Source organism: Magnolia sinica, chromosome 15 (assembly GCF_029962835.1).
Source record: "Magnolia sinica isolate HGM2019 chromosome 15, MsV1, whole genome shotgun sequence".
NCBI classification, from domain to species: domain Eukaryota; kingdom Viridiplantae; phylum Streptophyta; class Magnoliopsida; order Magnoliales; family Magnoliaceae; genus Magnolia; species Magnolia sinica.
The window spans coordinates 77,496,408-77,513,522 of NC_080587.1; the positions used below are offsets into that span (position 1 = coordinate 77,496,408).

General features: G+C 41.4%; 1 protein-coding gene across 3 annotated transcripts in view; it reads right to left on the bottom strand.

The window, feature by feature from the left end:
• The window catches only part of LOC131227664 (vacuolar cation/proton exchanger 2-like), a 54,833-nt gene extending 41,092 nt beyond the window's left edge, over nt 1-13,741 (bottom strand). For 2 of the 3 annotated variants that reach the window (XM_058223458.1, XM_058223460.1), the window contains exon 1: nt 13,574-13,741. In XM_058223458.1, coding sequence (XP_058079441.1) covers nt 13,574-13,615 — 42 coding nt within the window. In that variant the 5' untranslated portion in view covers nt 13,616-13,741. The remainder of the gene's footprint in view (nt 1-13,573) is intronic. The other variant, XM_058223461.1, reaches the window with a different exon arrangement.
• Between the last annotated feature and the right edge of the window lie 3,374 nt (nt 13,742-17,115).

Sequence of the window (17,115 nt, forward strand, 5' to 3'; positions counted from 1 at the left end):
GCCCACTATGCGTGTATTGTACCCACACCATCCATCAGTGGTGGCCCACATGAGCAGGCCCACCTTGCACAGCCAACAGTCCAGCGTCCACGGACGCTGGATGTTTTGTTGGAAAAACACAAATGTCAGCTTAGTTCAAAGCCAAAGGAGGAGGCCCGCTTATTTTGGCCCCACCTCGATGTATGTCTTCAATCCACGTCGTCCATTCCCCTCTCAACCTCATTTCAGACGTTGAACCGAAGAATGGTGTCAACCCGAGGTCCTGGCGGGCCATACCATATCAAATGGTGGTTTTCACCACTAAAACCTCCCCTGATTGTTTATACACTGAAATATGCCCAATATTGGGCTTGTTGTGTTTGTCTGGAACCATGGAGGGCCATTGGACGGAGTGGATTGCCTAGATGTGGACCCTACCTATGAAAACCATGAAAAAAATAAAAAAAATAAAAAAAATAAAATACACAGCAGCAGCAAGCACGGCTGTAGCCGTGGCCCCACCTTGATGTTTATTTGTCATCTAATCCGTTCATATGGTGGGCCCTAAGGTCAGTGGACCACCCTCCAAATTTCAAGTCCATCCAAGACTCAGCTGGCCCACACCGTATGGAATAGTGGGATTGAACCTCTACCTTTGAAACCCTTTTGGGGCCCACAGAAGTTTAGGATCAACATGAAATTTGTTTTTATCCTTCACCTAGGTCCATGTGACCTTATCAACGGTCTGGATGGAAAATAAATGTTATGGTGGGCCTCACTTGGAGCCCACACTGATATTTGTGTTTTGCTGCCACCGTCCAGGCGGACGGTGGAGCCCAATGTGTGTGTTTGTGTTGAGCCCACTGTGATGTTTGCGTGTGTGTGTGGGTGTGTACGTGTGTGTTTGTGTTGAGCCCACTGTGGTGTTTGCGTGCGTGTGTGGGTGTGTGCGTGTGTGTATATATATATATGTATATATATATATATATACATAATATTATATTATGTATAATATTGTATGTGCTATATATATATTATATTTTATTATATATAATTTGCTGGTGATGGGAGGCCCATCTCAGTACTTGTGGCCCGTGGTCGAGGCCCACTTTGATATGTATTCAAGGCCCATTTCAGCTTACTTGTGGCTCATGGTTGAGGCCCACTTTGATTTATATGAAAGGCCCATAGGTCGAGGCCCATTTGATGTATTAGGGGCCCATGGGTTAAGGCCCATTAAGATGTATTAAGACCTATGGGTTGAGGCCCATTTGATGTACATATGGGGCCCAATTGGTGTGGCCCATTTGATACACATAAGGCCCATAAGATTAGGCCCATTTGATGCATTCTAAGGCCCACGGGTTATGGCCCATTGCAATGCACATAAGGCCCATTGGTGCAGCCCATTGATGTGACCCATTTGATGAATATGAGGCCCATAGGATACGGCCCATTTGATGTATTGAAGGCCCAATGAGATATACCTAAGGTCCATTGCAATATGCAATCCCAACATGAATTATGTAATGATGTTTACGACGGGCTATACCTTGGGAGCAATGGCGGTTTGACGTCCCCATTGCAAGTATAGTGTTGGTTAAATGTCCGCATTATGACTTTCCCTAGGGCCCATACGTGTAATGTGTAGGCCGTCTAGGCCCATCTTCATTATGAACATCATCCATCCCATATAACATGTTTAATTCCATGATTCATGATCATATGCATCATACGTATGCTTGATATGAGAAATGACTGATCATAGCATATGCCTTCGGACAGATTGTCTAGGGGCTCCTGTACAGGGGGTGTTGCCCTACATGAGCGCACGATACGCGCAGGATTGCTGTATGACTGGATAGTGTGATTCATGCATTCGCATTGTGTGATATGGTTACTGTATGCCCTAGCGACGTCAGGGCCATAGCCTCTACAGACTTATCGTGGTTGGCAAGATTGGATACCGAAAATACTGTTCTACATGGGGTGCGATAGATATCCCTGGGTGAAAGTCCCTAAACCCTTATGGTACCAAGAGGTTGCTCTAATGTCTAGACCGAGTGGGTGCATGAGCGCTGAGTGCCGATTACCAGACGGCTGCGCTTTTCACTGTGTCGTGGTCGGTTGGAAGGGGGTGCGGCCTTACCCGCCCGAGAGTAGGGGGCAATGCTAGGCTGAGTCTGACCAGCTCAAGGAATGGGTCCGCTATTGATGAGCCAAGCCCGATTTTGGCAGGCGGATAGTTAGGTCTTTTCACTCACCTTATTGTGCGTGATGGGGAGGCAATCTGGCTTGGAGTGTACTAGACCCCGGTGATATTCCAGATTTTTGAGCTTATTGATGTGAACTTAGATGAGGATTTGTATGCTTGAGTTCCATTTCGTATTGCATGGCTTTAGTATGGCCGACATCATTCTTTACACCGCATGGCCTTGGTACGGCTAATGGTATTCTTGACATTCATCGGCATGTTCTGCATTACTCTGATACTGCATAACTGCATTACCACCTTGAGCATACACTTTCACCACGCTCTAAGCTTTCTATAAGCTTATGCACGACCGTTGCGTGCAGGTGACGTTGGATCGCAGCAGCGCTGAGGCTTGGACGCGTGACAGATCATTTTGGAGTTTTGTTCATCTTCATTGTATTTCCATTTATGCTCATTGTACTTGTAAAGTTTTTGATCATAGTGAAAATGTGATGGAGTTTTTGGTTGTTGTTTGTGGGTTATGCCTTTGGTTATGCTTATTACGAATTAAACTGATGTTGAAAATTCTCCTAGTAGCATCCCAGGATCGGAACTTGGCGAATGGGCGCTGGGAGCTGAGAATGGGGTTCTACGGAGGCTGTCGGCGCCGAATTCGGTGATCGGGAATTTTGTGAGCCCGGTTTCCGAGTTTGGGGCATGATAGTTGTCCTGCCATAAACCCTTGGTTTTTATGGTGTAAGGTTGTCCTTAAAACTGCATTTGTTTCAATCTCTCAATACTTGATTATTGAGGCTGCTTTTCATTTTAAGCATTGTGAATTGATTTATTTTATTTGGTTATCATTTTTCCACTGTTATAGTCTAAATTTGGCATAGTCCTATTCACCCCCCCCCCCCCCCCCTTCTCTAGGACATATAGCTTGGCCTTTTCACGCCTAACATGAAAAGTGCTTAGAATAATTAGGAGAACATCATGGTTAGGCCAAATAGGACACTTACTATTTTTGGCTGAAAACCTTGCGCACTAGTAGACATCACGACAATCTATAAATAGTAAGTTACGATTTATGGGAGTTTTAGTTGTAGTTTGATTATGAATCTTTTCCCATGGCTTAGTATCCCTATTTAAAGGGTTGTGAACTCATTTATTTCAGTCATCAATCAAATTATGAATTTTCTAGAATATATTTATATTTTTCGTACTTTTTTTCTTTGTGGATTCGAGAAGTCTCTGTGAGAAGTCCAGAGAAGCTCTATGGATTCAGAGTAGTTATCCTAGAGGAAGACAGTGATCGACCTCATCACGTTCATCCCTGCATCAATAACCAATTTGGATCATACATGATTTTATATGTTACTACTCTTTGACAACGGTGAGGGCTGCATACACCTGAATAAATGAGACGTTTTCTGAAATAGAAAATGGGTATTTTGTTTTAAACATTAGTATTGATACAAGTTTAACCTACTCAATCAGTAGATCAATATTCACACGTGTTCCATCCAAATGTGGCCTCACATTCTATCAAGATGTACGGTAGTGATCTCTAACACATGTGCCATGCAATAGAGTTTTCATGTGGTTGCGTTGTGTTAAAACCCATGCAAGCCCTACATAATAGCTACTATTAGGTGCTAATTACTTATATTTAGGCCATTCGCTAGGTCCGGAATCCTCTACAATACTTGTTCTAAACACTGCAGCTCTATCAGCCCACTATGTTATCTTTGTGACATCCACTCCATCCATCACGTAGATTTCTCGATGCTAATTTTAGAACTAAAAAAATAAGACAGATACAAGCAGGCCACACCACATGTAATGTCTCAGAAAAATCCGTACAAGGACTCGAGTACCACCTCAGGCAGAAATCACCCAGGACCAAAACCTTTAGAAATTAGGTTAATATTAGCAAGTGCTAAACTAGAGTACTTGTGAAATTAACACTAATCACTTTAAATATGATTTGCAAGACCCGAAACATGCAGATTCATTGATGCTACATTACCCTGAAATCTAGAATCTATTTCTAAACCCGGTTGCTCTCGGGAGCACACCGAAACTCCATATTGGACCTGGACCGCACGTCGAAAGTCTGATAACCGCAAAACTATACAGCTATGACCGCATTACTGGACTTGACAATCCCCTCAGAAATCAAGTCTTAATTGCGTCTAGAAATGCACAACTTGAGCCCGGAGCAAAGTGTGTGAGAAACGTGAGTATCTTTAGAAATAAAATCCAAATTTAAGTAAACTAAGTTGTGTCGCTTGCGGGCCAAATATAAGGATTTAGACTATCAGAATCTGACCCAAATACACCCTCGGATCAGGAGAAATTTCCCATACATAGCAATGTACTTGTGGCCCTGATCGAGTGCGGGTGATCGTTGAACTGAAACTGGTCTGCCACGGTCGATTTGTAAACCCGATCGGAGCAAAAACTCAGCCTGACCTGGATCCAATGTTAGGGAGCTTAAGTCCGACCGCACGTAGAAAAGGGGCCTCCAGAAGTACTCCGTTGGATCGGAACAGCCGATCTTTGGACATAACCTAAGTATACCATAGCCCTGGGGCCATTCCTATCAGTTCTGGGCCTTTATAAGGGCCTTAAACCCTCTCTCTCATATTCTATACGAATTTTAAACCCTAAGAAAGAGAGGAAAGGAAAGGAAAGGAAAGAGAGAAAGAGAGAGAGAGAGTTGGAGATTCATCCTGGGATTTGATCCCGTTGCTCCACGCACTTAGCCACCCCACCTGTATCACAAATTCGGCGTTTCTGACATTGTACTTGGGTAAGAAAGCCTAACCCTAATCTGTTTTACGGTTTTAGATAGTATAAGTTATGAAATAGCTAACCTAATTCATGCTATAGGTTGCTAATCCGCCGTTGACAAAGACTAAGTGTCTAAAACGAATCCGTTACGTGTTTACCGGCGTAAGGTGCGGACTATAAATGTTTAGGTTATGGTTTTCAAGGCTTTCAATGTCGGTTAATGATTTATTACTGACGTGGGTGCTATTTTACATGCCAAATACGATGTTTGTTTCGCGTTTCAGATATATATGAACTATATTGAGTTTGGTGTATTCCATGTATTTTTAGAAAGGGTCGTATACGTTTGGAATTTGAAAATGTGTTTGCCATGATTAATTGCTATGTGTTTATACTAGTTGTATGTGTAACAATTTCTTGGCGAAAGGATTTGCCCCAATACATGTTATGGCCAATATATGTCGTGTATGTTAAAAAGTGTAGTCTAAGTGTTTGTAAAAATGTCCAAATGAACTAGTAGTTAGTAAATTGTACTTTATATGATTGTTAAGATATGATTCTCAACTACCTTAATTATGTGTGTGATTTTCTCCATGTATTTATACTATAATGTCTGTTTAGGTATGGAATGTATATGTGTGAATTCATGTTTAAGTTGTATTTCCTAATATGCTCAAATGATTGTATGAATTGAATTATTGATTCATTGCTGCCTTGATTTTCTTATATGATTATCCGTTGAAGTTGAATGCGCTTGGGACTATGATATAGTCCAGGTAATCGGTAACAGGCCCTGATTTGGTGGCTGAGGTTGTTTTCGCCCCACAGGACGTGTTCGATGAGTCTGAGCCGTACTTCGGTTGTCAACAGTGGTTAGGCCACATGGAGTGCTCGTGCACTTCATGTCAATCAATTCGATGTGTGCTCGTACCAGTCGAGCTTGTCAAGTAACCTAATTGACCCGATGTGTATTCACCATGTATGGACGCTACTGCTTGAATCTAAGGTACCAAACTCACCAGTGGAAGAACCCCTTTAACCTTGGTACCTCGATCCGCCAAGACTCATGAGCCGGGCATAGTGGTATGGGACACCGTGGTCGAGCTGTCGGCGTACGCTGGGGTGACGAGCCTCCTCGTAGTGACTAGTGAGCAACCCAAACTCGTGAGCTAAATACGGTGGTATGGGATACTGTATTCGTGTTGTTGGCCTACACTGATAAGGTGACGAGCCCATTGTAGTGACCTCGAGCATACTCTAAGACCGCGTGGAGGCGACGAGCCTTTACGTAGCAACAAGAGTACATACTAGGCCTGCACTGATAAGGTGACGAGCCCTTTACAGTGACCTAGAACCGTAACATCGTATGAGATTTACTAGGACTGACGACCCTAGAATGGATCATCGTTTGGGAATGGACATAAGGGAGGTACCTTAGCTTCCCAACCCTACTGTATGAAAAGGGTCTAATAAGAAACTCTGTAATCATGTTCATGCACCGCATTACGTGTGTGTTTGGTGTAGTAGGTCAAGCACTAAGGAAGTGTTTCATGCGCGATCATGAGATGAAGTCGCTGAGAGAGAGTAGCGAGGGCATGCATCATTATTTCATATCATTCTTGCATTAATCAGAGTATTTAGGGATGTTTGAATGTGCTGCTTTATCATTACTGCTTGACTGAATTGATAACATGCTAACCTTTGCTTTATTGTTCCACTGAGTTGATCACTCACTCTTACGTTACGAGACAGTGTTTTAAACACAAAACAGACCCTATTATAGTTTCAGATGATGGCGCAGCCTGTGAGGCGGAGCTGAGCTTTGAGGATGATGAGGAGGCATTCTCATACATGCAGTATTCAGGTGGGTTTACGTAGACCGTTCTGAATCGGCGGGGCTTCTAGGCTGATACTTTGTAGTGGACCACGACATTTTGACATTTTGTACTTTGAAATACTACTTGTAACTATTCAACCTGGTATCATGATCATACTTGGGAGACTCACAATCACTTACATACTTTATATACTTATCACAGTCTTCCGCTTGCGTAATATAACTGTCTCTGGAGTATGATATGCTGTTTTGGTATAATCTCATTCATGTTAAATGCACTAATACAGACAACATTTAATCATCATTATCCATGTTGCATAAGTGATGCGTTGGAACTCGGGAGTTGGGCCGATGCTCGACTCCTGATTTTCAGGGCGTTACACCACAAGAACAATGGGAATGGGACACCAATCATAAGCATCATAGGGTATAAATTTCATCAAACCCATTGGTCAGGTGTGGATCACCATGTTGGGGATTTAATGGCACCAAGCAATCATAAGAGAACACAAATTTAATATAGAAAACCCTTTCGGGAAAAAACCACAGCACAAAGGACAGAATTCCACTATGAAAGCATAAATTACAAAGAGAGGACTTATCCGATTTGAACAACCTCGAATCTCACCCTTGCTACACCCTTTAGAAACCCTAAAAATTCTATTAGGAACTCTTGAAACCCCTTTAGAAAGTCTTAACATTGCCCTAGAATAGCCATAGGGACCCCTATTTATAGTTTAGGAATCTCCCCTTCCGCACCTCTGCAAAACCGTCTCAAATTTATGCAGTCCACGCAAAATCCACGCACCATCTGCGTAACCCTCGACTAGTCGAGCCAAGTCCTTGACTGATCGAAGGGCACCCTCGACCGGTCGAACCTGACCCTCAACTGGTCGAGCGGCCCAGACACCTAAAAGAAAAACACGCTGGACTTCGAGTTGAGCTATCCTCGACTGGTCGAGTAATCCCCTTGATCGATCGAGTAACCCCTTTGATTGGTCGAGCAGCGCCCTCGACCTGTCGAGCTGCCCCCTCGACTCGAAGTCCAGTGTGTTTTTCTTTTAGGTGTCTGGGCTGCTCGACTGGTCGAGGGTGCCCTTAGACCAGTCTAGGACCTGGCTCGACTAGTCGAGGATTACACAGATTTTACGCGGACTGCGTAAATTTAAGGCGGTTTCACAGAGGTGCAGAAGGGGAGTTTCCTAAACTATAAATAGGGGTCCCTAGGGCTATTCTAGGGCAATGCTAAAGCTTTCTAAAGGGGTTTCAAGGGTTCTTAAAAGGGTTTTTAGGGTTTCTAAAGGGAGTAGCAAGGGTGAGATTCGAGGTTGTTCAACTCGGGTAAGTCCACTCTCTTTGTAATTTATGCTTTCACAGTGAAATTCTGTCGCTTTGCGCCGTGATTTTTTTCCGAAAGGATTTTCCACATTAAATCTTTGTGCTCTCTTGTGATTGTTTGGTGCCATTACATTATTATCTTAGATTTAGATCTGTGTGATTCCGTAGCACAAATCCCTAACAAGTGGTGTCAGAGTAATCGTTGGACACAGATATGAATTTGAGGGATTAGTAATAATGGCGAACACTAGGTATGATATTGAGAAGTACTTAGGGAAAAATAATTTTGAGTTATGGAAAATCAAGATGATCAGTACCTTAATCAAGCAAAGTGAAGATGGTGCTCATGAGGAGCGAAAGTCTACTATGCATGACTGATGGTGAATGAAATACTCTTGATAAGAAGGCTTTATCATCGATCCATTTATGTCTCATGGATGAGGTTCTCTACCATGTCATGAGGGAGAAAACTGCTGCTAGATTATGAGCGAAATTAGAGGATGTCTATATGAAAAAATCCTCTAAAAATTGTCTACACTTGAAGTGACAGTGGTATAACTTGAAGATGGAAGAAGGTGGAGATCTGGAGGCTCACATAAGCAAGTTTAATAAATTAGTTTACAAATTGCTGGATATGGAGAAAGTGATGAAAGATGAAAACAAACATATATGTTGCTGAATTCTCTACCGGCGTCTTATGAGTCATTCAAGGACACAATGTGCTCCACGAATAAAACCCTGAGTGTCGACACTATTATCTCAGCCCTTCAAGGGAAGGCCATGAGAAAGCTTAATGTCGACATGAGGATATCTTCTGATGCACTGCTTACAAGGGGTAGGAATTTTGAACAAGGTACGAGTTCTTCAGGTTCTAGGTCCAAATCCAAGAGCAAGGGCAAAGGAAAAGTAAAGTGCTGGAATTATGGGATGGAAGGACATGAGAAGAAGGTTAATTTATACAAATTCTAAATCTAAGAGAGAAGATTCTGAGGCTTTGTAAATGGAGGACAATGCTGCCATGTCAGATGGATTGAGTGGATGTGATGGTGATGTTTTATCTGTGTCTACGATTAGACGACCATACGATGATCGTAAGGACGAGTGGATGCTAGACACAGGGGCATTTTTTCACATGACTCCTCATTGGAGTTGGTTCACCAGCTCCAAGGAGTATGATGGTGGACATGTGTTTATGAGCAATGACATTGCTTGTAATGTTGTGGTTGTTGGTACGGTGCGCATCAAGATGTTTGATAGGGTGGAGCATACCCTAACTGATGTGAGGCACATTCCTGACATGAAGAAGAATCTGATTTCTCTTGGCGTACTTGAAGCAATGGGTTGCGAGTACACAAGTATTGATGGTGCTCTTAAAGTATCTAAGGGGGCACAAGTAATCATGAAAGCACAACGACTCGATAATGTTTACAGGTTAATCAGGAGCACTTCAACAGGTGGAGCTGCAGTGGCTGTAGCGGATTCCACCTTTGCACGTGTGTGGCATGTTGGGCATGACCACATGAGCGGGCAGGGCAGGAGGGTTGAGATGCGCGGACAGGGATACAAAGCAAGTAGAGTAGCCACCTGTGAGAAGAATTACACAGCATAATCGTTGGATATCGGTGAGGTACATAGATGACTTCAATATTGCAGGAGATTCATCTTCTATTCAGATGGCTCTAGGTGAGCTTGATGCTAAGAAGTGGAAGGTGACTATGTGCGATGTGATGGACTCGTTGTACCAGATCGACACATGGGAGCTGGTGGAGCTTCCAATGGGTCAGAGAGCGGTTGGATGCAAGTGGATCTTCAGGAGGGTACAACATAGATACAGGACGAGGTTGGTAGCGAAGGGTTATGCTCAGAGAGAAGGGATCGGTTTATCAGAGATATTTACGCCGATGGTATAACATGTGTCTATTAGATCCGTGATTGACACTGGTTGGCTAATGTGATCTGGAGCTGGAAGAATGGATATAGAGTTTACACTTGTATGGGAAATTGGAAGAGCAGATCTACATGAAACAACTAGAGCGGTTCGAAGTTAAAGGGATTGAGAAAAAGACTTTGCAAGAGGTCGTGGTACGACCTGTCACCTAGGCAAGTGGTTTGATTCCTTCATGGTGAGTCAGGAATTGTATGTTGATAACATGTAGATTGCAATTATGACATGTATAAAATCAATGTACTGAAGACTCGGTTAAGTGGGACATTTAAGATGAAGGATCGAGGGGCTGCAAAGACGGTTCTGGGCATTGAGACTAGAAGAGGAGTATGCTTTAGTTATCTCAGGCAGAATACCTTAGGTTGGTATTGATTAAGGATGTGATGGACCAAGCAAAGCTGGAGAGCGTTTCTTACACATCTCTCCTCAAAGTTTTTCTCAGGACATGTCCCAAAACAGATGAGGAAAAGTAAGATATATCTCATGAGCTTTATTCGAATACGATTGGTAGTGTATGCCATGGTTTGGATTAGACCGATTATTTCACAGGCTATCAGTGTTATGAGCAAGTACCCCGGCAAGCAATATTGGGTAACAGTGAGATGGTAAGAAGACTACGTCTTTCCTTTTGAGAAGACAAACAAAGTTGGAAGGGTATGTAGATTCAGATTACGCAGGCAGTGTGGATTATAAGAAGTCAACTTCAGGTTACTCGTTTGTACTAGCGGGTGGAACAATTAGTTGGATGTTCATGTTATCCGACAGGTGCTTAAGGAAGGATGCATAACTCTGTAGGAGATTCACACCTGTGTGAATCCGGAAGACATGATTTTCAAGGTCGTTCCTGCAGAGAAGTTTAAGTTATGTGCAACTTCTCTGGGTTTGACGATGGTGTAAAAGAAGGACGGAGTATGCACTAGAGGCTATTGATTTTGCTATTCCGCAGCACAAATCCCCAACACACCAAGTAAAATACAAAAATCAGCCTCATCAAAAACTTAGATGGTCCCACCATGTGAAATTAGGATGTTTTAGGCTCAATTTCACCTTGTTCTTATCCGCGTGGACCATTTGAGTTTTTAGTCAGGTTGATATTTTATAGGTACGGTCAAAATAAGGGTTATCACCCAATGGACGAAATGGTGGGCCCCCATAGATAGTGGATACTTTACGCTGCTGCATAAAACGTGTGTTTGTAGTTGATTCCGGTCCTCGTTAATATGCACTCTTAAAAAAAAGAGCTCCACACTCGTTAACTTAGTCGGACACGCATGTTCGCTCTCAACCCTGCCTAATAAATGAATGGTCCCGATCTCTAACATGTGTGCCATCTGAAAGTGGTAATTTGTGCTCCCATGTGGATCCCACATTCTATCAAAAACTAGTATTGTGCTGAAAGCGAAAGAGAGAAACTGCATTTCGTAAAGAGCCAGCAAAAAAAGAAAAAAGAGAGAGAGATCGTAAAGAGCCAGCAAAAAAAGAAAAAAGAAGAGAGAGAGAGAGAGAGAGAGAGAGAGAGAGAGAGAGAGAGAGAGTATGGTTTTAATAGAATGCAAGCGGCCTTGGCACGTAGAGATCTGGCCCATTTGTCATGCAGGGTAAACGGTGAAGATGCCCTCCCATTACCATGAATAAAATGGGGATTTTTACAAATTACTAGCAAATTATTTTATAAAATACATGCTCATACTTTAAAAAAAATGGTTTTTATTAAGTTACCTCATACATTTGATTATTTTTACTGAGATACCTTCAGTTAGATTAAGCAGGTTAATTTTTTTGTAAAGGATAAAACAGACCTTTTAACGCGAAGAATGCATTGAATTTTCCAACCACAACTTCTACGCCCATTCACGCATGGAAATATTCCCTTTCAAGAGATGATTGACAATGCATGGGTAAAAAATGTACTTGCATGTGACATCTGCGACGATGTCGGCCCATTATTACCATGTCCTGTCCAAAATTTGAGACTGGTCCACTTGTTTGGTCGGCATTGGGCATGTGTGGATAATGGGTGGCTAGGAAAACATGGTGATGTAGAGCGGGCCATGGACACTTTCATATTCAAGATGGATTAGAGAAGGCCCGATCAGAGGCAGAAGTCGTCAAGACAGTCGGAACCTTAAAACAAACATATTTTGCAAAACGGAATGAGTTACTCGACGCACCATATATGATTTTGGGGTAGGACAAGCTATTTTAGCCAACCAACCTGGCAACGCCGAATTTGTGAGATTCCATCCTATTGATAGTCAAATTCCATGTTTAATTCCGTTTTTATTATAAATAGTAAGTTTTAGTTTGATTATAACTCTTCATCCATTCGGCTTTAAGAGTTGTGTCCAAGAAAAGTGCTTAGAATAATTAGGAGAATAACGTGGTTAAGCTACATAGAAAACTTACTATAAAAAGTAATTTTACTATTTGTAGTATGTTATGAATTTTAGGGAGTTTTAGTTATAGTTTGCTTCTGATTTCTCTTTCATTGCTTGTTATCCATGTTTGAAGGGTTACATTTCAAATTTATTAAAATTTATTTATATTTTCTTGCTTTCTTTCCTCGTGGATTCGAGAAATCTATGTGAGGAGTCCAAAGAAGCTCCATTGATTCGGAGTAGTTATCCTTGAGGAAGATAGTGATCGACCTTATCACGCGCGTTCATCCCTGCATGACATGGCCAATGTCTTTTCCATCTACATGGAGCCCATCTGACTAGTGTAACATTCAAGACTTTTGGGGATATTAACGGTGGGCCCCACTTGATGATTGATCCGGAACTCACGCTCATACGCCATGTTCGCTTGTGTGTGACTTGAAGTCTCCTCTCCAATCTCTTCTCTCATATAACATGTGTTTGCCGACGCAAGAAGTCGCGAGCTACGAGAGAAATTTCATACTCTGACAGATTATGATGGATGATACGCAGGCACTTACATGGCATGCAAGTATGCCAAACTAAACCGTCCAAATTACAGTTCCTAGATACGATGAATCTCCCAAAAAACAATTACATGCTTTATTTAATATTTTTACATGACTGATGGAGATTGTTTGAACATTTACAAGTGAAAAATATAGAATGGTCGTCTTTCAAGAATCACGTTAGTTCTGCCAGTTACAAAACATAACCCACTTAAGCTAACTTCTATTTAGATGTCTTTCTAAGATAAAGGTATCTTAGTGAAAATAACTGAAATAAAATAATGAGGTAGTTTAATTAAAACTTTTGAAAAATGGTAATGGGATGCAATTTCTATAATTAGATAGTAATTCAGGAAAAAAAAAAAAAAAACCAATAAAATGGACGGTTAGAAAAGGCCGACAGTCCAAAATCTAGTTACGTGTGTGGCAAATTTAATGTACGTACGAGTACCGCCCTGAAACATTTTGTATACAGCATGTTTATGGTACGCACTACATTATGAATGGCCTAATTTTCTAACACCTGTGACCAGGCATTCCATCAAAACACATACGTACCCGAAAAGGAGCAGGCGAGCTAACGAAGTAGTCGGGCCTCATGGAATTATCCAGTCAGTGAATCTCCGCCGTCCAAATAGCAAGATCCTCTCTGAGAGAGAGAGAGAGAGAGAGAGAGAGAGAGAGAGAGAGAGAGAGAGAGAGAGAGAGAGAGAGATATGGAAGATGGGGATTAGAACTGAGGGAGTGTAGGAGGGGTGATTGAAGGACCGACCACCGTCTTATTTATGATTTGGTTTAACGAGAAATGGTAGGATATCTCGCTCGATTGCAATTCTCCCGTGGACTGGCCAGGCCTCTTGATTGGTCCACCGTCTTATTTATGCTTTGCATTTATATTCCTTCCCCAGCATTCTCTTTATTCACGGGACATGAATATGATAGGCCCACCCTTCAACATCACGACTCTACACCTTAGTGGGCTTTATCAGGGATGGAACATGGGTAACAGCTAGGTGTGGAAATGGGTCAGGTTCGGTCCTGCGTAACCCAAGCCCAGCCAAGCCAATCTCGAGCCTGAAAAAATAGAATTTAAATCAGGGCGGCACATAAAATTGTAAAATCCCTATTCTTCATTTGAATATTCCTCATTATGCATTGATTAAGTGATATAGAATGGGTCGCAGACACTTTCATGTTCAAGATGGACCAAAGAAGGCCTGATTGGAGGCGGAAGTCATCAAGACCTACAGAACTCTAGAACATGCATATCTCCCAAACTGGAACGAGTTATTCGACATATATATCATATGTGATTTTGGGTAGGAGAAGCTACTTTAGTCAACCGACCCTGCTATGATGGGTTACCATGCCGGAATTGCAAGATTTGATTAGATGAAGGGCGAAAATCCTTTTTAATTTTGTTTTTACTATTTATAGTAAATTTTAATTCCATCATAACTCTTAATCAGCTTTGGGAGTCGTGACCAACATGAAAAGGGCTTAGAAAAATTAGGAGAATAATGTGGTTAGGCCAAATTAGGCACTTAATATTTTTGGCCGGAAATCATGAAGTCTAGTAGCAATCATGACAATTTGTACATAGCAAGTTTCCTATTTATGGTAAGTCACATTTTTAGGGAGTTGAGTCTAAAACTCTTTTGTAGGTTTGAGATTACTTTTTAAAGGGTTATAATTTCATTTTTATCATTAATCAATTTATTTTCGAATTTATTTCTAGTTTCTTATTCTTCCTCATGGATTTGAGAAATCTCTGTGAGGAGTATAGAGAAGCATCGTTGATTCTGAGTAATCATCCCTTGAGGAAGACAGTCATCAACCTTATCACATCTATCCTTGCACTAGTAAGTGAGTCACATATGCATAGAGAAATAGACATTTTAGAGGAATAAAACTAGTGGTCGACAGCCAAGATGGTTGCATGTGCAACCAAGGATTGGAATGGCCTATTTCAAGGATTTTTTTTTTTTAATTTAATTTTTTAATTTTTTTAATGGCCTTTTCTTAATAAACCAAATTAATTGTCACTATGCAAAATGGACAATTTTATTATTTTTATATTAGATAGCTTTTGCCTTCGACGGACCCAAATACTTTCTTTCCTGCTCACAAACAACAACTAGCTGCCTAGCTGCCTGCTTTTTTCCTAAATTGTGGCCTTAGGGGCAATTAATTCAGATACACTAGGTGGTATGTGGAGAGAGGGAGCAAATCAGGTGAGACCCCGGACTCACCCAAGAGGGTGCGGCCCTTACCATTGGGCCTACTTTGATGTATGTATTTTGTATCGAATGTCTATCCATTTTTTTCATATCATTTTAGGGTGTTATCCTAAAAAAATGAAGCAGATCCAATTATCATGTGATCCATACCATAGGAAACAGTAGTGATTGACCATTAATGGGCCACAAAAGTTTTGAATCAAACTGATATTTGTTTTTTTACCTTCATCCATGCTTATGCGACCTTATCAATAGATTGGATAGCAAATAAACACTATGGAAACATTAAGGTGTGCTCTAAAAAGTTTTTATTGGTAGGGCCTTCAATCACCACTATTTCGTATGGTAGGGTCCAACGGATAATTGGATCTTCTTCAGTTTTTGGTATAATGCCCTAAATTGATATGGAAAAACAAATGAATAGTGTGGATACAAAATACATACATCAAGGTGGCCCACAGTCCATCTTGGATGAGTTCGGTCTCACATAATCCTCTCTCATGGAGAGAATATCAAAGCGAGGTGGAAGGAAAGGGTACCTGCTACACGCGCAGCACGTGGAGAGAGAGAAAGTGACAAAGGTGCCAAAATAGTTTCATTTATGGTGGTCCATCCTCACCTTTTTTAAGTGTTGTGGCCCACTCTATATGATCTATAGTGTTTTAATGATCTTTTGTACTAACATGCTCTAATGCAATAGATTTACTGAATAAATGTCACAAAGTTATCATGGTTAACCTTACAAAGTCTTTGTTGCATGAGCTCTTTTATTTCAGACCATGCTACCGGCAAAGAAGAGAGACATGGAAGCAAATAGCTTAGGTAAATAGATTAAAATGACAAAAAAATACCCAAATTAAAAGAGCATATCAAAATCCCTTTCCTCTTAAAATTTAAAATTTATTCTCCTACCTCTAACCCATAAGATGGAAGAATTTATATAGGTGGCGTCACATATATACAACAGAGATATGGGTGGAGTGTTTGGATGTAGAATTGGGCTGGTTTGCAATTATCAGTGTAACTAATAGGAAATGAAGGCGACTACTCACATCCTATGTAAAACAAAAATGACATGAGGGAGCCGATTGCCTGTGACCCCAACCGTCAGAGAGATATACCTTTGCACAGGGCTGTGGGGTCCACATATGTCCATGACATATCCACACGGTCCATCTGTTTTGAAAGATCACAATAGTATGGGAATCTAAAATTCATACCGATCCAAAACTCAGTTGGGCCACACAGTGAAACACTGGGAAGGGAAGGGAAACACCCATGTTAAAACCTTCATGGAGCTGACGATATGATGTTTATATGTCATCCAAACCGTTCATAAGGTTATTACCACTCAGATAAACAGTAGGCACAAACATCATCCTGACATAAAACTTGTGTCATCCCTGAGTATTCAATCCCTACTTTTTCGTGTGATATAGCCCACATGAGTTTTGGATCTGCCTTTTTTATTTTTTTAAAAAAATTATTTTTTTAAAGACTACTATCCTATTGTGTTCCTGCAAAATAGATGGACGGACTGGATTTGCAAAGGAAATCTCTGTGGAGGGGTCATAGGAGAAAAGTTTCCATGTTGAGTATGAAAGAGAAGTATTGAGTATACAATGCCCATAAACATTGTACTATTTTTGTCATTTCCTCAAAAGAGAAGCTCCAGTGGCAACGGTGCAATCGTAAGCTTACGGTAGTACTGGGCAGATGTGGGATCCAGTTATCCATTCACAGAATCCAACTAATCTATGCGTTCCGTCGCCTCAGAAAAGTTCCACAGCCCAAAAATCAGACTGCTCCAAAACTCAGATCAGCTACAGCGCAGGGTTGCCATTGATTAGCATGGAGGCC